Genomic DNA, 24,087 nt, shown 5'->3' on the forward strand with positions numbered 1-24,087 from the left:
GTATGGGCACTGGGCATTCCTTCGACTTCGTTCCCTGCCTCTCACTTCACTCAATCAGGGCTCTTGGGCTTAAACAGCAGGGATGTGGATGAGGATGAGCCACGGGTATAGGGTCCATTGTTCCTTTGTCCGGGCCCTGACAGCTCTGGCCTCAAAATGAGGCGCTTGCCACTTATGTGTGGCATGCGCAGGATACTCGTACCCTCTTAGGATCCCATGCCCCTTGGTCTCTCGCAGCGTGTCAATTATTCATACTAGGCGCATACTTTTCATTTTGCCTTTTCGCTTACCGCTTACGTTTATCTCTCGTTCTCGTTCTCATTCTTGTTCTTGTGTTTTGTTTCGAGTATTTTAAGCATTTTCATTTCTGAAATTTCAACAACTTTGAAACAACTATGAAACTATTTACTCACACATCCATGTGTCTTTTGTCTTTTGTCTTGCTCACCAGTAATTGTCTCTCTATTCAAGCAAAGCAATCTAAAACCTAAGCCATCCAAAGACCCAGCCATAAATCTGTATATTAATCCAAACAACTAATTAAAACCTGTGTAGACCAGAGATACCAGAGACCAGAGACCAGACCAGAGACCAGAGAGATGTGGTTTGTGTCTCAGGATCTCTGTCTACGTCTACCCACATGCAACAAATTAACGAGAAAAAGGTACAACACATAAATTCTAGACAATTATGGCCCACTGACGCCAAATGTCAAATCAAGGCAGCAACAGTTAGTTAGACCTCTAGACCCGGGGACAACCTACAACCAACAACCAACAACTACAACAAGAAGCAGCAGCAGCCAGAGCCAGAGCGAAGATACAGCAAAGACGATGCCAAATCAGGCCCTAAAAACAGGTTCAGTTTCGGTTTCAGTTTCAGTTTTTGGGTTTTTGGTTTTCGGTTTTCAGTTTTCAGTTTTCGGTTATGGGTTTCGTTGGGACCCCAGACAATGTCACACCGTAAAACACAACAACAGAGACCCGAAAACGGAGAAGCAGATGAGGAAGAAATACATACCAAAGTGTGCACAAATTTCCAAGAAATTACAAGGCAATGATGATGATGATTGTCCCTGGACCACAGTCCACGAAGCAGATCAGAAGTGGGGGGTAGAAATAACAGTTATAAGCAGGCTACTAAATCATAGACCAACCTGCTACGTGTGTCTGGAAAACACACAAATAAATAAAAAACCAGAAAGGAAAAACTGTCATGGGGTCAGAGAGTGGAAAGAGGAGTGTATAGAGTGGGGGTGAGACAGGCCACAGGACAGGCAAATTGATACCAAAAACAAACAAGACGATTGGATAAAACAAAGGAGAAAAGTGAATAAAACAAACGAGAGGAGTGGATAAAACAAAGGCTTAATGGCCATAAAACAGAGGGAGGCCCAAAGCCAGAGCAAAGGATGCCCTACCTTGCTTAAATATACCTTGTTTTTAAAGAGAGTCCAGCGGCTCTCCGACTCCTGCATTTTTCTATGCAGACTCCGGATCCCTCCCCGCTCTCCGCTCTCCGCCACTGCAGTGGCTGCTGTGGTTTGCTCTTTTTGTGTTGTCACAGTGGGCACATGGGGTAAAAACATCATTAACACATTTGATTTATTAACTGCCGAGTGTGGATATTCATTCCAAAGGAGGATTGGACCCAAAACACATACAACTTACCGGGAACTGCGCTAGAGAAAATCCCTAACCATAGAAAGCAGAACACAAGAGTCGAGGGTAGGGAAGAACAAACAGTCAGAAGAGCAACAATAGCGGGCCACACTTTATGGCTTAATATGCTGCAAGCTAAGAGGAGGAGCAGGGGGGAGGAGGCAGATCTGTAAGAGGCCAGCCCTTTTATGCTAAATGTTAAAGACCAACAAACACTCGACGATGGCCTTCCGTTGTTCTGTTTCTGTTCTGTTTCTGTTTCTGTACGGTTCTGCTTTATGACAAACTAATAAATGCATAAAGTTTTCAATTTTCAACGGCTTCTGTTGGAGGTGCCAAGCGTGTGATGTGAGAGGCGTGCGAGAGGGAGCAGAGACAGAGACAGACATGCATATGCATGAGCCTGTAGACAGTGCCAGGCAGAGAGAGAATTATAGCTAGTCAGAAAATTGCAGTTACTTTTGCCAGGGAGAGAGAGCGAGCTTTTGTGTGCGCACAGTGGAGGGACATAAAAATGGCAGAGCAGAAATTCAATTGGAAATTTCTCAAGAAAGCACAAAACAAACACACATCTATTTTCAGACTTCAACAGTTTCGCGAAACGAAACGAAACTTTTTTTCCCTCGCATAATTTATGCAGTTTTAATTCAGGGGGTGTTGCCTGTTTGATTGGCGGCAATTTCGGCCGGGGGCCCTCTTCCTTTCCTTCGTTTGTTACGCAGTTTGCCAAACGCAAAGACAAAAGCAACAGCAGAGAGGGAATAAAAGCTTAGAAGATCGACAATTGGGATACCCTCGATTGCTGGATCAACCAGAAAGACTCCATAGCTGGACGATAGAAAATGGCAAGCGAAAAATCATTATACCCCCTCCAAGGGTAGAGCACACCCAACGGCACCCAAATGTGAGGCAATTAAAAAAGTCAAGCCGCCGCAAGTACTCAGAGAACGATAAAAGAGAGTGAAGAGAGGAAAGCAAACACAAAAAAAAACCAAAGCAGAGCAAACTTGCGATTAAATGAAAACAAATGAACTGTTTATTTAACGCGCCTCTGGCTGTGCGCACAGGAGGGAGACAGATGGACAAAGATTACTTGACCACACGCTGTGAGGGACAGGGGGGGGGGGGGGGTGTAGAGTGTGGGAGTGTGAGTGAGACACGCAGAGCGTTTAATTTAATTTCTTTGAAAGCTCAAGAACAAAATGTTTGGCATGCCAGAGGACAGGACGAACCAGGACGGACCAGGACAGTGCGGGACGGGACAGGACACGTGTGACAACAGCGGCAGCTAAATCACGTGAGGCCAAACCAAACCAAAAAATGAAAGGAATAACCGTTAAAGTTCTGTCATCAAAACGCAACTGGAATTCCCCTAATGGCATTTGGGCAGGCGACGCACTTAATGAGAGCCGAACACCCGCTCCACACTCCTCCAAGACCCACCACCCCCTTTTTGGGTGCGGCCGGCCAGTGGGCTAATATTCAATAAAAAGTTATGCTCATGTGGCCATGTAAAAAGCCCACCGTTAATTAATTACGCCCCTGGGTTAAGCTCCAAAAAGTAGCGTTAAATCTTTCAGTTTTCTCTTTAGCATAGCTAATGGTAGCTGCTGCTTGGGGGGGTGTGGAACGTGGGTTGGGGGCACCACTTTTATGACTAAATTTCAATTTCAAAGCAAACAGAACAGAGACAAAGGCAAAAAAAAAGGAAAAGCATAAGCATTAAACACAAAAACCGAAATAATGAAGCCCATTTAGTGGCGTCATTAAATGAGTTGAGCAAAAGAGTAGAGCAGTGGGGAAGAAGAGCAGACGGAAGAGCAAAGACAACTGTAATATGGAACGTTAATAACGCGTTACATTTGCAGCTTCATCTCTCTCCCACCCACACCCTTTCTGTATGTGTGTGTGTGTGTGTGTTGGAGAGACAAATCAACTTTGCTTACAAATTATGACTAAACTTATTCAAATGAGGCTGACTTACAGTTAGCCTAAAGAGAGGGAGAGCCGCCCAAGAGAGCGCGTAACTGCAGTCACTAGAACGAAACGACAGCGCTGCCGCTGCCGCTGCCACTGCCGCTGCCCAGGCCTCTGCCACAGTCGCTGCTTAATTAAAATGTGTAAAGTCAGCAAAAGGCAATGTCGAAGCCCAGTGATGGAAAGGGATAGCGAGAGAGATGGAGAGCAATGTGAAGGAACGGGACAGAGCGAGGGAGTTTAGCGGGGGAGACAGCGAGAGCGACAGAGGGAGACAGAGCCCGACCCCAGCGAATCCATCATTTCCGCTTCCATGCGTTTGCCCAGCAACCAAAAAAAAAAAAGGAAAGAAAAAAACACGAGAGAGAGAAAAAAACATAAAAATGACTGAGAAACAGCTGAAAAATGTGGCCCTTTGTTGTTGGTGTTGCTGCAACATTGGCAAACACAGTGCCACAGGAAAGTCTGACCACAGAATGTACCAGAACTACAGAACGGCAAAAAGAGCTTAGGATCATCACATAACAATGCAATATTCGTTTCCCATTCAAAATAATAATAATAAACCTTGAACTAACATTTTAAATAAATTAAGATCAACTAACATCAACTTTTTCCAGTGTATAAGAAATAGCAGATAAGAACAGCAAACTTTTCCAACCATCGCTCCATTAATTTTGATTAATTTCTCATAATCTTCATGTTTTGTGCATTAATTTTTTGCAGAGGGTCGCGAGTGCGTGAACTGTGGCGCCACATCGACGCCACTGTGGCGACGCGATGGAACGGGACACTATCTATGCAATGCCTGTGGCCTATACTACAAGATGAACGGCCAGAATCGACCCCTGATCAAGCCAAAGCGAAGACTGGTAAGTCCCTAACCTAGCCATAACTTTTGGCCAAACCGCGGGGCTCCGTCATCAAATTAACTAATAAATTCAGCAACTGCAGAGAGAGAGAGAAAGAGAGAGAGAGAGAGATTCCTGGGAAATCGCTGCACATGAGCATCCATCTTGGGGCACGTTTCTGTCGCCAAGGGTCATAAAAAGCAGCGTGAAAGTTCTCAAATGTCATAATACTCGTACGATTCCGGGAACCAGATCCAGAGACAGAGACAACCAGCGACCCTCACCATTCCACAGACGCACACTGATTGCATTTAGCATGGGAAAAATGGAAAAAATGGTTTTGATTTGGAGGCTGACTTGATAACGATCGAGGTGCATCATCATTATCACTTAGCGCACTAAAAACATAATCAGACAGCAGCCAGCCAGCCAGCCAGCCGCAGAGTCGAGTCGAGTCCCGGTCGAGTGTGTGTAAGTGTGTGGGTCTAAAGAGCAGCAGCAACAAACTATTGGAAATATACGAGCATATGGTAACCCCGTGTGTGTCGCAGGCGCCAGTCAACGAAAGACTTAGGCAACGAACGTCGAGCGGGGGAGCGACAGAGACGGGGAACGTTCAGCCGCACAAAAAATTGGTCTATTAAAGATGCGTAAAAAGGCAGGCAACAGCCTTAACAACCACAAACAACAACCTGAACAACCACATGAACAACCAAACTGTTAAACGCTGGCTTGGCGTTGATTTTTTATTGGCATTTAAATCGTATGCATTTTGATTGCATAACATTAACATAAATAAACCATTATTGCGCCCCGCTCTGCCTCCCTGCCACTCTGTTAAGCAGCTCCTCTGTGACGTGGCTCGAGAGGGAATTCCCAAGAAATTCACAGCTGGAGAGCAGCTCCATCCTCTGGTGGGGCACTGCCTCTCTCTCTCTCTCTCTCTCTCTCTTTCTCTGATCGAAAAGTGTTTGTTTGTTGATTTTTTCGTTGACAAAATATGCAACAAATTAAAATTTATGTGGCACTCAGCTGACTTATGGCTCTGGCCAAGGGGGTCTCTGCCACACAGCCAGCTCCTCACCCCACACCCCTCACCACTGCCTGCTCTTTGCCCTCTCCTTGGCTCAGTTTTGCAGCACAGGATGCGGCCCATCAACATCAAATGTCCTTTAGCTGCTTGAAATGCAATTCAATTGTTTAGCTGGGCTCCACTGTTGGCCCTTCTGCTCCCCCCCGAGGCTGGAGGCTGACCATTGATTTTGTTGGCCAAAACTCTTTGGGTGGCAATTGTATTGATTCTGTATTCGTCCGCCAGTCGCCGCAGCGATCAGAGAGGGTCAAGTTTTGTTTGAGTTTTGCATACAAAGTTGAGTGGATGCTGGCTGCACCTGCCCCTCACTGCCAGAAGGGTCCAAGGGGCTTTCGGGGGTCCAAGGATAGTCCAAGGGTAGGGGATCTCATTGTCTGCTTTGGGGCCGCCTTTAATTAACTTTCCGAATTGTATGAAAACAGTCAACAAGTCGTTACTCTTTTGCCAGCAAAATTCTTTCGGTTTGCCTCTTTGGGGATCCAGCGTGGTGGCGGCTGTTGTTGCTGAAACAGAAACAGAACAATGCAAATTTTTAATTTATGTATTTTAGCCTGCAACTCAGTTTCGGTTTCAGTTTCGGTTTCAGAGTTTCTGAGTTTCTGAGTTTCTGGGCCCCGTTCGCTTACATATGTTTTCCAGTTGTTTCGCTGTTGTTCTGCTTTTGTGTTGGCCCGGCCCGGGCCCGGGCCCAAGCCCGAGCCAAACCGAACTGGCTAAGCAGCCCGCTGGCAACGCAATTATTGCATTTAATTATAAGGCCCAAAAAAAACGCTTTTATAAGCGTTAAAGTTTCGCTTTGTTTTCGCTTTTTCTGTACTGCTGCCCCCTGGCTCTAAGGGGGAGGCGGGGAGGGGAGCCTAGCCTTTGGTTCCAGCCTTGATGGGGATTTGTCACATTTGGCAGGGCGTATGCGGGTGACCTTATAGACAGTGCAGTTCAGCACTAACAGACCTCCATTCTTCTCGATTATCTTATTGATTTGCCAACATTTGTCTTACAATCTCGAGACGCACTGTCCAGATAAACGTGTTTTGTTTTCAAGCTATGGCTAATTGCCGATCCATGTTAAATCCGCCAGTCGTCAAAGAACACAAATGTGGCTGGGGTCAGGCGAGGCAGCTGCTCATCTCAGAGATCGTGACTTATAAACCAGCACATGTGTGTGTGTGTGTGAGGGGAAAGGGGCTTGGCGCTTGCATTTTGCATAATATTTATGCCTCAGTTGCTGCTGCTGCTGCTGCCGCTGTTGCACTTAATTTATGCGAATTTTCACACAGTAAATTGAACAAAACGACGGCCACGTCAGGCAATACAACAAAAGAAGCAAAGGATGAATGTACAAAACATTTATTTGTATGCTTATTACATTGTCTTATGTCACAGGCAAATAAAAAACAAAACCACAAAAGCCGCCATATCCATTTAGAAATAGTTAAACAATAAACCCATCAACACTTGACACAATCGATTAAATATGCATTTAGCTAGAAAGAAAAACAAATCAAGCTCAGAGCTTAATTAATTATTAATCCGAAGGCGTATTTCAACGCTAACAACTCAACATCCATAAACAAATGCAAAATGATTAAATGCAGCGCAGCGGGAAAGATAAATAAAATCCGAATGAAAGTCAAAATGAAGCTCATGGAATTCCACCAAGAGTTACCAAGATATACAGGCTCTTACCATATCGTAGACTATGTTGATCAACGACCTCTTAGCGGGCTGTAAAAGGCTGACCTTTAAGAAAGAAAGCGATCAAGCTAGAAGCTCAGAAGGACAGGCAGTGGCTGTACAAATAGGTAGAGGGAGAAAACTAATTAACACATTTTTTTTGGGGCCAGCTGTGGCATCCCCTCCAACCGAACCCATTCCATACCATCCCATCCCATCCCATCCTTGTTGGCGTGGGAAAAATCGCTCTTTCTGACGCTCCCAAATCGAATGCCGAGGATCCCGGAGACGAGGACGATCGATAAACGAACGACAGCCAAATCAAAACTAAAGCAGAAAAGACAGAGAAGGGCTCGAAGTAAAAGTTCAATGCACGTGGCTGCTTCTTCATCAACTGCCCCAAAACGGGGCGTATACGCAATCGAGAGCATTAAGATTTTGTTTCTTTCTTTTTGCCTGGGCTTTTTGTTTATTGGGGCGCTAGGATCTTGTTAAGCGGGAGGCTAATGTTATTAAAATGCACTTGAAAAAACACAGAAGGCCCTGGGCTCAGAGACCTGATCAGAGGTACTGGGTCTGAGGCTGGGGCTGGGGCTGTGGCTGGGGCTGGGGCTGGGGCTGCTGCAACAGTTTGTTGCTGTTGTTGCTGTTGTGGCTGCTGTGGCAGCCTCGCAGATCAATTAAAAATTAACGATATGAAGCGCAACGCAGCAAAAACGGGGCGTGCCCATAATAATAATGAAAGAGGCTCAAACGCAGGCTCAAAGGCAGGTCCAGCGAAAGGGTTGCCAGGCACTCCGCAGATGATTAAGGCCCAAAGAGTTAGGGACCTTTTCTTCCCTTTTTTTGTTTCGCTGCCTTGTTAAGTGGGAATTCAGCCAGTGCTTTCGCTTTTTGGCCAGCGCGGTGCCCCCTTTCTGTAGGCCACCCCCTAAAGAAATTTATGGTGACTGTTTAATATGCAAATGCATAATTTTGCACAGGTTTCCCCCCACCCGAGGGACAGGGTTGAGGGTTGCCAGTGCACTTTCTAACCCTTTTTCCATTTACAGACAACGAACACGCAGTCCCAGGGGTCGCGGTCGGGGGCTGGGGCTGTGCGCGTGTCTGGGAAACATTCATTTTGGTGGGCAGTGGCCAGCGCCCAGTGGCCAGTGACTAGGCTCCACCTTGCCTCGTGGCTGGTTCCATAATTTATTTGGACTGTGCCCGGACTGTGTTCCCGGGCCCCCCATTCAATGGCCGGTGACAAATATTAATGACGATTCTTATGCCCTCCAATGGGACCAGCTAGGCGTAGTCGACAGTCTGTTGCAAGTCTAGTCTGTTACCTTTGTCAGGCACTCCACGAAATTGATGAGATTTCCATTTTTATTGCTGGAAGTGAGTGTTTGAGGTGTTTCTACGGCAATTTCCTCACATGTTCAATGGTTTTTTTCCTTGCCAATCACTCTTCCTTTCTCTCAGTGTAGCTGGACCTGCACTGGCGCCTCCTGCGAATACCAATGTGGGATTTTAGACATTTCCAAACGACAAGCTCGACTCAAAGAGCCTTCACCTTTTGGCTTTCCGCAGGTATTCCCCCCTCCGTCCCCCTGCAAGCTCGTAAAATTCATTGAGCCGCATTAATGAGCGACATTAATGGCTTGTTTCTGTTTGCTGGCCATAAACCATTTTATTGATTTTTTACCTCCACTCCGGCGGGGCAGGTGTGATTTTTAGCAACAGTTTCGTGCCGCGGCTGTGTGGCTGCGGCTGCGACTGCGTCCCGAGCATGGAAATGAGCTAAGCTGATGTTTTAATTAGTCAAATTAGCCGGATAGCAAGGAGAGACCCGAGTAGCAGAAACTTCACACAAATACCCTAACCTGAACCGAGAGACGCCTCCTTTTGGGAACCGCCTTCAAGGAACAGCTGCAGAGCCAGAGAATAGGGATAAGGAAATGAAACGGAATGTTACGAAAATACCAAATGAAACGTTAGGAATACTGTTTAAAGATGAGATCATAAAGAGATGTGGGGAATGGGCACATATTAGAGCTCTGCATGAGTCCACAGTATTCATAGAGTCACAGCTATATTCACGCTTCTTTAATGGTCAGAATCAGGCAGGTCCTTCGCTCAAATTCGATGGAAAGTGAGCGTGAAAACAAAACCGAAATTTTCGGATCTATCAGACATTTTTGTGCGACCTTCCGAATCAATTCGGTAGCCTATTCATACAAGTCCCTAAAACATATGTATAGTATACCAGAAAAAATACCAAAATATCAGTAGAATTTTAAGGAAAAAGAAATGAAGAGGCATAGTTGATAGGCCTTAAGGAAAATAATGATACGAAGAATACGAAAGAAATGTCAAAAATACTCTAGAAGGAGAAAAGCAGAAAGTGGGCAGATCTAATCGGACAGAATTATACAAAAAAATACCACACGAAAAACTCAGAGCGAAGAAGAAGAGAAGGACAGAGAGAGCTAGGATGAGGCCCACAAGGAAACATTTTCCTCTGGGCCAATAAAATTTGAATTTTTAAATTAAATTTCACAGTCAGACAAACACACACAGAAAGAGACCCGCACACACACACACACACACACAAAGCGGTACACATTTCCCGTTGTAAATGTAACTGTTATGTGCCAGACACAGGCCTCCAGCCTCCATCCTCCAGCCAGCCCCTTCCGGCCCGCATCAGCCCCATTTTGTTGGGTCCTTCTGCCCCTTTGTACAGCATCAGATATAGAAATTTTCTGCCCGCTATCTTTTTGCCATCTTCCCTGGGGAGGGGAGGCTCCAAAACAACCCCCAGAAAGGGGGCGGCCATGCGCTCTAAGCCCTGGCTGAGGGTTGCCACCAGCAGAAGCAGAAGCAGCAGCAGAAGCGACTGCGAAAAATTTAATGAATGTTTTGTTAGATAACGAAAGAAGTAGAAAAGCGAACAAAAAAAAAAATGAGTTGATAAAATGTCCCCAACAGAGATAGAGAGAGAGAGAGAGAGAGAGAGATAGCCTCACTCTCTGCCCGCAAGTGAAAGATGTTACACTGAGATAAGACTGTTACATCTACTCACTCTCTGCCTCCCTCCCACTCTATCCCGCTCTGTCCATCCCTCCTTCTCGCTCTTGGCTTGCCATCTTGACTGTGTCCCGTTGCGTATCTGAGATGGCAAAGGGCATTGCCATTGCCCTGCTCAAAAGAGAGCGCACAAAAGCTGCGCAATAAATAGAAAAGCAGAAGAAGAGACGCCAGTGGAGGCGGTGGGTGGAGTTGGAGGTGGAAATATATTTACTTTGTACATATTTACTCTGCCACCCACACACCCACTCGTAATGCTGCTGCCCTTCTGCTCTGGGGCCACTCTATGTTTTACTTACAATTAAATATTTAAATGTTTTTGTGCGAGTGTTCCTGAAAATGAAAACGAAATTTGCATAAAACAACAAAAGCTTCAGAGAAATATGAGACAGAAAAAAACAACAGCAACTGAAAAAGAGGCGACCATTTTGTGGGAATGGTCAAAAAATATAAATCAAAGTGTCCGCTGGAGTGCCCAACAACAACAGTAGCCAAGGGAGAGAACAATGACGGATTTGGATACCCTGGGAGGGGCATATAATCCATAATCCATGTGGCAGCCAAAGTGTTACTTCTGGTTCTTCAAAACAGTCAAAGATACGTTCCTTTCTGCATTTCAAAATCGTCAGACCCTCGTCAAGGGTATGAGAGCAGCAGCAGCAGCAGCAGAAACAGTGAGAGCAAAAAGTCACAGCCCCAACAATGCAAACGCATTTTGTCATGCATTGATAAATCACAATTTATGGGCAACATCTCGTGCAACAAAAGCAACTACAAGCGCACTCATACTCACGTAGGAGAGCACACACACACACACACACACACACACACACGGCACTTATGTGCCGTGCTTTTGTTATTAATCGCAAGCGCCATCTTGTTTTGTGCGATTGTTGCTTTTGTTGCTTTTGTTGTTTTGGCGCTTGCGCTTTTTGCATTTCAATTAAACCCCAAACGCCTGTCAATGTCTGACAGTTTGTCAATTTTCCCATCATCTACCGCTCCCCACCATTCTCTCGCGCTCTCGCTCTGGCTCACTCTCACTCTGTTTGCATTGACATTGATTTATGTGATTTGCTTTGTGATTCTTGTTGAGGTTATGTTGCCTTTGTGAGGTTATGTTTGCTGAAATTGAGGTTATGTTTGCTGCTCTTTAGGTTAGGGCGGACAAGCCTGATTGAATTGACACTGTTGGCCAACAGAAGTTGTCACACCCACTCCGGATCCCAGATCCCAGATCCCAGATCGAAACCAGTTGGAATGGGAATGGAATGCGAACTGGCGATCCTGTTTGTCACCCTATCTCCCGCCCTCTCGCTTTCTGTGGTGTTTTGTTGCATTGTCATGTTAACAACTTAATTTATATACGCTTAAGCATTTTGGCCATGTCCTCGCTAAAGTCTGGTCCAAGAGTCTCCACATAATTACCACAAAACTTCCAGTTTGGATCTCTGTGTGTCTCTCTGTGTCTCTCTCTGGCTATACCTCTCTTTCCCGTCTTGTAGGCGTTGAAATTAATTTTGAATTTCTCACTTTTTCGCATTTGGTTGAAAATGTTACAAGCTCGTTAACACACGACAGTGCCACCAACAAAAAAAAGAGAAGAAAAATGCAGACACCCAAAGCAAAACCAAACCAAAGCAAAGATAAAGATATAGTGGGGCAGGGCGGGGGTAGGGGTAGGGGTAGATAGAGGGGCCCTTGCCATATGACCTCTGATTTATGTTAATCGCCAAATCGAGAACAGGTGAGACACAGACCTAAACAGATCGAGATCGAGATCGGCCCAGAGCTGAAGCTGAAGCTGTAGCTGGAACTGGGGCTTGGGTTGGAGCTGAGGCAGAGGCAACAATTAAAAATCAAAGTCAAACATGATCAACGCCAGTTTAAGGCCTCGTAGCCATGTGTTGTACCAGCAGCAGCCCGAACAAGACCCACAACTGGATGGCTGGAAGGGTATACACACGTACGTACTCGCAGCACAGCAGGCTGTGGAGTTACCAGGTCCGGCCGGGGGGCAGGGTACGCTATAACGAAGACCAAAACGCAGACAAAGTTTGTGCCACAGAGTGTGCTGCTGCTGCTGCTGCTGCTGCTGCTGGGGCACTCTGGAGTGGGGGGCGATCCAAGAGGGATCTGGGTTTTTGGGCTCTTCGTTCTTCGTTCTCCTCTCGTGGGTTCTTTGGTTCTGAGTTCTTGTAGCCAATTCGTGGAAATTTAAGCGTGGCACAGATATGATCCCTCCTTGTTGCTGTTGCTGTTGTTGTTGCTGTTGTTGTTGCTGCTGTTGTTTTTGGGCAGTTTTGTAAAAATTGTCATTTTAATGAATTGATGCTGCTGTTAACCCAAGTCGAAGGCCCCAGCCTTGGGCCCAGCCTGGAGTTGGAGTTGGAGTTGGAGCCGAGGAGCCTCTGGAGTGAGGGCTTGGGCATGGGTTTGCTTTTGGTATGCCATTTAAAAAATGCTGTTGCCCGGCGTGTTGAGCAACTTTGTTTGGGACCTGGTCAGAGCCAGAGTGGTTATACGGGCACTGTATGGGCGCTGTGCGTTAGTTTTGGCGCTGTTCAATTAGCTGATCGAACTTTGGCATTAGCATAATCAATTTGGAGGAAGTAGTCTAACCAGAGGATATCCTTAAGTAACCCTTTACTTTGTTTCCTTCTATTTTGCAGACCCTGCAGTCGCTGCAGAGTGCGGCCAAGCGGGCGGGCACATCCTGCGCCAATTGCAAGACCACAACCACAACCCTTTGGCGGCGGAACGCCAGCGGCGAGCCCGTCTGCAACGCCTGCGGATTGTACTACAAGCTGCACAATGTAAGTACATTTTTAAAGATATTCCAACCCATCCATAGATCACTGGTCATCGGAAACATTAGCCATTCCCACCACCCCCCATACAACCAGTCATCGATTTACGATTTAAGCGATTTCATGCCACATTTAACCCTCCCCCCGTGTGGATCACACCATTCCATAAGTGTCGGACGGGAACACAGATTAAATGTGACAAAAATGAAGTGTCCTCCCACCCGGGGGGTGGTGGCCCTTCCGTTTAGCTTCTTCATTTGTTGCCCCAGCAGGTTGCACCCCTCGTGATGAATGGCTGATGATTATGTAAAGATGCCAGTTAGCCAGCCAGCCACCAACCACCCTCAACCACTCAATGGGCAGCACCCCGGCACCCCTGCGACGGCGATAAGCGTCTGCTCTGGTGTTTGGCTGTGAAAATGCGATAAGCTTTTCCCAGATTTCGGTTATGGCCAACGCGTGGCAGGATGCAGGGACCATCTCCCCCTTTTCGCTACGAATCAGGGTAATTTATGTAATCGAGCACCAGCTAAACTGCAGTGGATTGAATAATGTTATTTCCCCCCATTCCCCCATTCCTGCATTCTTATTAAATATTCATTAGCCACGCTTTTCAGGGGATAAGCCCAAGTTTTTCTTTCCTTTTTGGCCCTTTTTCTTTACGTCGTCCTCCATCTTCGTTTTTCTAAAACTTTGTGCTTTCCCGAGGCGAGTTTTTAATGAGTTTTGCGGCTGAACTTTTGGCACATTTACATGTCAGTGGCCCCTAAGTGATGGGCCACCTGTCCCTGTCTGGCCCCACTGTCTCTCCGATACTCGGCTGGGAAAACTAATTAAGTTGCGGCCTGCCGCCTGCCACTTGCCACATGGGGGAAAACTGCACTTCGATGGCTATCGGCAAAGGCGAAATATTTTTAATTGAGCCCGGCCATAAAAGGCAAATATCAAAGAGTGCTCCATTTTCGCTAATCTGATTTGAGACTGCGGGAAGAGAAGAAAAAACAAACTTTGCATGTATGTATGTGCACTTTGGGTGGCTTTTCTTACAGCGAAATGTATTTTTGCGAGCATTTTCCCGTCAATTGGACAGTGGCCCATCGCGATAAGATGCCAATCAGCGCACATTTTTGTAGCTATTTCCATCTCTCTCGATCTCTCGCTCGGTCTCCCCGTATCTATTGCTGCCCCTTTCTGCCTCGCAGTTCATTTCAATTCAATTCGTTTGCTATTCGGCCCGGTCGCCTGTGTGGGCCTCTCTGCGAGCCCAAGTGATTGGCACATTTTATGGAAATGTTGCCGTACAGTAAAGTCTGGCTAGGAGCACTTTCCCCTCCCCGCCCCGGATTTATTCCCCTATGGGGAGTGCGAGTGCGAGTGCTCGCTCTTCTTCGTTCGCCTTTCCGCACACTTGCTAAATCTTCTGTCCGTTATCTGCCATCTGCTGGCAGTTCCCTGGAACTGTGAGCCTCATCATGTTAATTAACAGCAAATGAGACAATTGCTGAGCATCGCCCGATACTCGTAATCTTTATCTCTGCTTATCGCGAGGAGCAAGAGAGAGATGCGATGCGATGCGATGCCCGCTGTGTACCGTCTGGGAGAGTGTGTGTCCTGGACAATAACTCATAAAGGTGACCTAACGGTGCCCGGCGGCCGGCGGCCGGGCTGCAGTCTGGCGCCGTCTCGCTCTGACCCCCTCCAACACACACGTCTCACACAATTTGCCGACAACAGGGCAGTGTCTCTGTCTCGCTTCGGGCTTGCATTCTGTGTGCAAGAGTGTGCGAGTGGACTGTGTGGTGTGGATGGTATGGATGGTGTGGATGGTGGATGTGATGTGGGTGGGCTGCTGTCACATTGCAAGTCAACTGCAGCGGCGCGTGTGTGCGCTCCACGCTCGATTTAGATTTTATGCATAAAAAAGTTAATCTGCAGATGCTGCTGCTCCCCGGGCGAGAGTGCATTTTCCTGCGAATTCCCTAATGATCAGGGCCTGTGTGCATTAACAACTTTATGCTTTGTTGCTGCATATCAATTAAAGCTTAAGCGCAGCTGCCGACTTGCTAATTGCCACAATTTGCGCTAAACGCTAGAGAGACTATCAATTACGTGGGCTGTGCCGCCGCTGCCGATCTCGCTAAGTGATCTTGATACAGTTTTTGTTCAACGTACACTCCCCTTTCCCCATCCTCATCCTCATCCGACCTTGTAAGTGATACGTTTGTTGGGACGGGACAATCATGATCAACCCTCCGAAATGCACTCAAATCTCGGCTCTTCAGAACTCCTCTCTTTCTATGTCCCAACAATTTAACAATTTCTCTGTGTTTGCTTTTGCAAGGGCAAAAAAAAAGGCACAAACAATGTCGTATAATTCACGCCCAGGTACGGGAGAGCCCAAGAGCCCTATTCTGGCTCTCTTTGTCGCTCGCTCTTTGTAATGTAACATTTCTTTCTTTCCTTTTGTCATTGCTGCTGCTGCTGCTGCGGCGGCGCCGCTCCTCCTTCTGCTCTGCTTCTGTTGCTATACCCTTGCAGGGGATATGAGGCCTATAATTTTGGTGTCCCACTGGGGTTTATATCTAAAACTGAGCCCAGAACCTTGTTTTCGCTGCACTGTAATATACAAGTAAAGCTGCCATAGGAACAATGAATCTGCTAGGGTATCTAAAGCTTCGGCTCCTGCCTCTTCCACTGGTGTTGTTGCTGGGAATAGGGTAACTCAATATTGTAATTGTAGCGCAATGAAGCGCATGCTGCCGCTTAGATGTTCGCAAGTGATAAGGCATTGCATATGAAGAGAGCCCAGCAGCAGCAGCACAAGCAGCAGCAGAAGCAGCAACAATGGCATTGGCCAAGGGAAGACTACACTACGACAACAGCAGCGCTGTAGCGAAAGAGAGAACCGAAAGGGGGAGGGCACAAAAAAGTTGCCCGGGTGCCGTTGGCAGCGCTATCAGCGCCAACTAATCGCATTCGCAAATGTCGCTTATCTGATCGTGTAGAAATGCTTGTAATACTTCATTTTCACTTCCCGGTTGCACTCTCACAGGCGCACAGACACTCACTCACATACACATGGCACCCCCAACTCCTGGTAGTTGCAACTGCAACAGACAGCGTGTGCAGCTAGCGGCATTTCCGGTCCATGAATTTGCATAAATTTGACCCATTTTAGTGGTCAGACGCCGAGTTTTTTCCTTTATTGATTTTCCCGCACAAAAGTTTTCACCTCTATTTTTTCCCCTACTTTTTGCAGGTCAATCGTCCGCTCACCATGAAGAAGGAGGGCATACAGACGCGTAACCGCAAGCTGAGCTCCAAGTCCAAGAAGAAGAAGGGTCTGGGCGGCGGCTGTCTGCCGATGGGCGGCCATCTGGGCATGGGCGATTTCAAGCCTCTGGACCCATCGAAGGGCTTCGGCGGCGGCTTCTCTGCCTCCATGGGTAAGCATCTTCTCTGCAGCTACAACTGCAGCTACAGCGCCAATTAAACGGTTGTCACTCATACTAACGCCTTCTCTCTTTATTTGTTTCTCTCTCTCTCTCTTTAGCGCAACATGGACACCTTTCGAGTGGATTGCATCCGGCGCATGCGCATATGCATGGCAGCTGGTATACCGGCGGCATGGGCGCCTTGGGGGCATCTAGTGGGCTGCAGGGAGGCTTCTCCACCGCCGGTTCTCTGGGCGGCGGTGTTGTGCCGCACTCGCAGCCCTATCACTTGGGACTCAGCTCAATGGTGAGTACTCCCACGAAGGAGCAGCTTAACACACTCAAGGCTTCGGCAAAGCTCTGCCTTGCGAGTGGATTCCATTGAGAGCTTTCTTACTAATGTTTTACTATCTCTCTGCTCTCTCTCTCGCTCACTCTCTTGTAGGGCACCTGGCGCACAGACTATACGTGATGGAGCGGTAATAACTTGAACAATAATCTGTTCAGTTAATGCCACAAATGAGAAGCAAACCAGATGCAACAAATACAACAAACACAATGCCAAACTGAGGACTCCTTGACAGCCAGCCCTGGACAGCCCGTCCGCTCTTAGCACTTGAGATCCACACATATGTGTGGATGGTATGTGCGGGTGTCCGGGTGTGCCAATGCCAATGATGCCCAGGCGCTGGTTTTTCCTAATTGTAAACATTGCGTGCAATTTTTAATTATTTAAGCTTTCGTTTTGTTGCTGTCGAACCGGACCGGACTCCGAGCCGAGCCGAGCAAAGCCGGCAATAATAACAAAAACAAAAAAAAAACACCCATTAAAATTAATTAAAGGGCTGCACATTTATTTGTATTTTATTTTCGCCTTTATGGCTTCTCTGTTTCATATTTCGCTTAATTAATTTAATTTCTCTCAGCGTATTCAATTGTCCTTTATGAACTGCCATAAAAAACAAAACGAAACAGAAACAGAAACGAGAGGGAGATGGATATGGAGAGGGAAAGAGGGAAGGAAGTTGCATAAATATTTATTGTGTATATATAAAAGTGAGAAAAATCAAGCACATAGAGAACTAAAAATTACTGCTAAAAAAAAAAGCAGACAAACACCGTTACAACGCACGTCCAAAAGAAGAGAATAGAGTTTTGTATGAAAGTTGAAAACAAAACGAAAGACGATTGTCCTAATTCGCGGAATGCAATTGAAAATTGCACGAAATACTTTATAGCGTATGCCTACTGTAAACTAGTTAAATTCTTAGACTCTAAACAAAACAGACGTGATAAACAAAAAATTAAAATCTATATATACATAAATATAAATATTCACTAGGGAGCGGCGCCCTTAGCCATTGTAAAATAAATTTAAAAAATAACTAAATCGAAAATCAGAAAATATATAAATATTTCAAAGAGCCAGGGCCGGGGCAGCACCCAACTTTTAACTAACAAGAAACACACACACACTTAAATGTTCAATGTTTAAACCTAAGTCTTAAAAATATATACACAAAACACACACATTAATGCATAGAGATAAACATAAAGTACTAAATTTAATTAAATTAAATTAAATTAAATGTTAATGGCAATTTGTAAAATACATTTGTTAGCAATTTTTGTATAATTTTAGCAAAAGCCAGAAAAAGCGAAAACCTAAAAAAAGAGAGCAAATCCTAACCATGTATACCCCTAAGTTCTGTGTATAAAGCCGGTTTAGTCGTAACCCTAATTTATGTCCCCCACTACGATATACATAACTATACATATATAGTATATAGAGCTATAAATATGTATGATAAGCGATAAATGTATTGTAATTTGGCCATATTGATAGTTGAATATACACAAAAACCAAGCAAGATAATGTTTATTTAAAATCGAAAAAGAAAACAAAACAAAAACAAACAAAAATCAAATGGAAAATTGTACTAAACTTAATGGCAATCACCAGAAAAATCCAACAAACAAAAAAAAAAATCATAAAAATAAATAAAAGTAATTTATGAAGAAACAAATATACATAAAATACGAAAAATACAAAGCAAACGATTCTAATTGAGAACGGTAACTGAAGATGATTAATTGCCGCCGGATGAGTGGACACAAAATCGAAACTCGAAACTCGAAAGTCGAAAATCGAAATTGGTTTGGTTTGGTAATAAATCCCCCTGAGCCAGAGCTGGCCCCACAATGATGTCTTCATAATGGCCATTTATGCTCATGAATCGGTCTTTAAATTTCGATGCGTCTTTCGGTACACCAGAAACGTGCTTCAATTGGGGGTTCTTCTGGGTTCGGTTCTGTTCTGTGTTGGTCATTTGTTATGCAGCATTCGTTGCCTGGCCATTGAACGCTTGAATTATGAGTTGTTTGGAGGCGTGAAATGGCATGTTCTGCCACAAGAACAGCGCCGCAGAGCACCAGAGCTACTCAGCAGCGGCCAAGTTTGTTGCCTAAGTCTTTTGTACTTGAATCTGAATGCGCAGGCTACGAAACCTCAACCGAGTTATGTTCTAGGTCTCAAAAAGCAGATCGTCACAGACTCGAGCTATGGGAACTCCACTCAGATCTCAGATTAATGATGGCCAACGCGTGTCTGCTACCCATTACAGACCCCTAACCAGCCGAGCAATATGCAATGATGACCCCATTAGGCTTTTGTCGCCCCGGCATCCGTTTCCGCTGCACCTTGCCAAAGGTTTTTTATTTGTTTGTTCGCGATTATCAATTTTCCCAATTGCAAACAATAATATAAATACGCAGCTATCGGCCGGATATATCTCATATATCTCATGGCAATGCAGTAATTGGGACAACAATTAAGTGCACGGCACGCTGCGAAGCAGAAAGGCAGCCAAGCAAGTCCGTATTGTTCAGTTATTGAGGCATATATCTCTGGCTGGACAGTGCAGGGCGTTAATGGAAGTGTTGTATGAAAAAAATAATCAAAGGAAGGGAAAGATCAGTGAAACGAATGGAATGTTTGGTGGTCGAGATACCCTTGACTCAATGTAAGTATTTTAACCATTTTTTCGTTTACAGCTAGAAAGATTTTATGATATTTCGAAGATGAATTCATTCCTAGACTGCCAAAGTTCGAAAAGTAAAGAAATTTATTAAAATTGAACGATGTGGACAGACAATTACAAAAGAATCCAATGATCTAATCGAATACATAATGCCAATAATTCAATCTTCTTTCGAGATGCATTCTCCAGACTATCTTCTATAATACAATCCCTGGAAGCGATACATCTCTTCCGCTTGGTACTTCCTCATTTCGAAATAGGCATCAAAATCAGTCCCTCAATTTCCCTACAATACTGAAACGGTGTGTTTCGTCTGTTTCGTGAGCATCACATGACCACGTCGTGCTAGGTACAGCCCTCGGATTGGCCATTAGGGCCCGACAAAGTTGCTGCCCAAAAACAAAAACTATTCGTATGTATAATTGCTATATAATTACTAAATAATTGAAACAAAATAAGTCATTCGAGTCAGAGCCATGGCAATTACCCCCCGCACACGAAAACACAGCAGACAGACAGAGAGACATATGTCACGGGCCAATTGTAACAGTTATACGTACTAACTGTAATAGTAACTCCTGCCCAGTCCATCGCTTGGCCAAGTGCGGTGATCAATGCATAGGCAATGACCAGCCATATAAATCAGTTAATCAGCATCGCAGATAAGCCCGGAACCATGCCCAGCCAATGGGAAACCATTCACACAGAAGGACAGTGGGAGAGAGAGAGGGAGGAGGGGCACACACATGGGATGATAATGGGGCACGCCATCTGAAACCAGTTGGAGAACATGCCACCAACGACATAAATAAACCACACAAAATATGAGCATAAATCAATGGGTCCGGTTCGGTGCTGGGATCGGTGGCAGGGCTTCGGGGTGGATAGATGAGTATTAGGGAAAACTCTTGTCTCTGATGGTCCCATCGATTGCTATTCAGAGCCCCATGCATTAACTAATTAGTGGGGCTGCGACAGCCACAAGAACAACAAAAATGACAGGAATGGAAAAATTATGCAGCCCTAACTCTATTTTGTTTGTCTAAATAAAGAGTTAGCCGAGTTAAATGAGTTTAACAGCTTCAGAGAGGTCTAGGGAAGACCTGGAGAAGGTTTATTTTAAGCAGAAGAAAATATATTTTAAAGAAATGAAATGCAAAACGATGAATCCTGATCGATTCTGAAAGTGCAGTCCTAAATTTCTATATTAGAAGACCAAAAAAAACCCACTTTAAGGACCCTCAAGAAGAACTAGTCATTTCTGTCAAAATTCAGATTCAATCTGCAGAGTTCCTCTCTAATCCCCGAATAATTGATGGAGAACTCATCCCGGAATGTCCTCGAATCGTCTCTGCTCCAAGAATTTCTCGAACATAAAACGATAAACAAATAAATTTGAATTAATTTAATTGAGTAAATCTATGATTGAATATTTCTATGGGGTCTAAGAGCCTAAGCCGACTTCTCTCTGCGTGGTCAAAGACCAAGACAGCAGCAAATATTTGGTCATGCATTAACTAATTAGTGGCAACAGCGATAGGGAGCCGGATTGGGGATGGGGATGGACAGAGTGGAGGAGTCCCCATACCTCGCTTTGACCATGTCCATTTCCCCATTGTATCCTGGCCCTGCTCTCTCCCTGGCCCTTTCTCTGCTTTTGTATCCGTAGTTGTGCTTCTGTTTCTGTTTCTGTTTCAGTTCGTGCGTTTTGGTCTGCGTGTTTATCAGATTGGGAAATGTGCACCCAACAATGGCGACACACACAGATACGCACGCACACACAGGGACACTTCTTTAGATGATTAGCAGCGATAGTCCCAGCCAATAGCTTTTACCATTCGGAATGTGAGTGCGAGTAGTCGATTTAAATGAATTTTAATACGAACAGGAGCGTGGGGGGAGGACGAGGGCGAGTGCCGGAGCCTCGATTGCAATTCAATTTAGATGGAAACAAACATTATAATCTGTGGGCCAATTTCCATTAGCCGTATTTATCATTGGCCGACCGAGAGCTCATCAATGCCCGGCCAACTGGCAAATGTAATTGCTTCTCCATTCAATATTTTCTACAATAGCCTGCCGCAATTTCAATTAAATTTCAGTTATCACACAGATACACCGCACGCATACAGATGCAGCGCCAGCGCTGGCCTGGAGCTTAGTCCAACGATGGTTCGGCTCTGATAGCAGCTACAACTCATTGCTCTAATTAGAATTATTCTAATGAAATTAAATTGCACAAATTGCATTTGCACTTGGACAAACAGATACTCGCCCAGAGGGGGGGGCCTGCTAATTAATTATAGAAATTGCCAGATCTCCATATGCTCCACATTTGCCACAGCAACTTTGTCATAATTTGCTCTGGGGGCCCTCCCCCCCCACCACAACACACAATCCACTGATTAACCAAATGAGCCTCTGCTGCTGCCAAACAATCTCATTCCATTAGAGTTCTCAGCTAATTTGATTAAATTAGGCATGCATCGGCCACTGCCACTGCCACTGCCACTTCCAATGGGCCTGTAACTGCATCTGCATCTGGCTCTGACTCTGGCTCTGGCTCTGGCTCTGGCCAATGCAATGTCATCACATGTCCAACTCCCAGCTCCAAACATGGCCCTGCCCGGGTCCGGTCTGGTCCTGGGCCTGGGCCTGGTCATATCAAATGCTTAATGGCAACGGCCCATGTCAATTCGTGGCATATTAAATAGGAAAATTGGCATTGGCAATTGCAACAGATATTAGTTACCTCTCGTTGGCCTGGCCGAATCATGGCGGAGGGAGCTGGAGACCTGGCCAAGAGGGAGTGTGTAGGTAGGCCTACGACCATAACATTGCCGGCCACAAAATGCAGACACAGTGGGGCTTAGAACTAAAAGGCAGGGGATTCTTGAGGGGTTTTTTATACCAGTTTGGAATATCGGAATATTTGAAAATATTATAGCTAACATTGGGAAGGCTGTTGCCCACTGTGGCCAGCCGGCGCTATCTGGGAGTGCGATCAATTTGTCGCTTGATTGTGTGCGTTTTTGCATGGCACATGCAATGAGCTTGCCTTTTAAGCCCCACTCCGGCCTCGGACCTGAAGCCGGACCTGTACTTGGTCCTGAAGATGGAGATGACTGGAGAGATGGCTGTGGCTGTGGCGGTGGCTGTGGCTGTGGCTGGGGCTCTGGCTCTGCCTCTGACTGTGCCTGTGGAAAGGTTAACTGGCCTTTGGGTTAGTTGTTGACAACCAGGCACTGGCCATATTTGTGTATTATTGTTAAAAAAAAAAAAACGAACGAAACAAAACAAAAAACAGAAAAGAAAGAAATAACACAAGCAAGAAGTGCCTGGCAAATATGACAAAGGCACATAAATTCGGTAGCCCCCGAGTGGTACGGATTCTATAAACAAGCACATGCAACATGCAGCAGGCAGCCACAAAATGTTGCCTGTCTGTCTGGCCCAGCTCACGCTGCAGAATTGTGTGTGTCGTCATCTCTTTGGCCGAAAGTGTCAAATTTCACGCAACATGAAGCGCTAAATGTTGCCAGCAACTGTGCTGAAGTCCGGGACGGTCCCGGGCCGGACAGCTTCCTTTGAATCCTCACCCTGCAGCAACTACACTGAGAAAAATCAGGAATAAAAACTTCTGCAACAATCAATGTGGTTTTTATCTTCTTGTATGATCTATTTCTCAGGACTCTACAGCCCCTTTCCGGGCGTTTCTCCCAGTGTAGCTCTGCACCACACAGTTGCATGTTTATTGTAAATATTATGAAATGTTGAGAGACCTGCGATTGCTGTTCGGATCCGATCTGTTCTGGGTTGTTCTGTTCTGTTTGCCGGGGCTTCTGCTTGGGCTGCGAGAATTTATTGATGCTGCCCGATAAATGCGCCCTGAGCATGGGTTCTCGAGGGAGCACACAGGACACTCTCCACAGAGAGAGGGAGAGAGGCATAAATTTCAGTTTCCCAGAATTGTGCCAAAACGAATTATTGTTCCCAACATCATTTCTTGTGTAATTACCAGAGTCAAGGTGATAAGCAGCCAACACTTCTGATCCCTGGCTCGGTCTGGGGCTAATTGAACATTCAATTGCGGCCCAAATCCGCATTCCAGCAGCGAAACTCTACTTTCGTCATCATCATCATCATTAGCTGGGGGATTGGACAGTAGACAGTAGACAGTGGACCAGGGACCGGGGACAGGGGACAACAACATCATCGATGGCATTTGACAGGCGATAAGTGGTTCGATCTGGTCACGGCGTTGCAGTCCCGGCCACAGGCCCGTGAGGCATGTGAAACAATGGCAGTGCATAGTTTTATACGATATAGTTTTTTTTTTTTTTTGCTTTTGGTTTTGGTTTGGACCGTGGACAACATTAACCTGTTAACCCAAACTGACGGCGACGGCGACGGCGACTGTTAAGTCCCCAAGCTCCGCTCGGGTCCGGTGTCGCCTACTTTTGGGACCTTG

General features: G+C 45.7%; 1 protein-coding gene across 2 annotated transcripts in view; it reads left to right on the plus strand.

Moving 5' to 3' along the window:
• grn (GATA binding protein grain) overlaps positions 1-18,613 on the plus strand; it is a 35,914-nt gene extending 17,301 nt beyond the window's left edge. For both annotated transcript variants that reach the window (XM_001358620.4, XM_033384383.1), the window contains exons 5-9: positions 4,365-4,510; positions 13,004-13,147; positions 16,401-16,587; positions 16,695-16,882; positions 17,021-18,613. In XM_001358620.4, coding sequence (XP_001358657.4) covers positions 4,365-4,510; positions 13,004-13,147; positions 16,401-16,587; positions 16,695-16,882; positions 17,021-17,047 — 692 coding nt within the window. In that variant the 3' untranslated portion in view covers positions 17,048-18,613. The remainder of the gene's footprint in view (positions 1-4,364; positions 4,511-13,003; positions 13,148-16,400; positions 16,588-16,694; positions 16,883-17,020) is intronic.
• The last annotated feature ends 5,474 nt before the right edge of the window (positions 18,614-24,087 follow it).

The sequence above is a fragment of the Drosophila pseudoobscura genome, chromosome 2, assembly GCF_009870125.1.
Source record: "Drosophila pseudoobscura strain MV-25-SWS-2005 chromosome 2, UCI_Dpse_MV25, whole genome shotgun sequence".
In the NCBI taxonomy this organism is placed as follows: Eukaryota; Metazoa; Arthropoda; class Insecta; order Diptera; family Drosophilidae; genus Drosophila; species Drosophila pseudoobscura.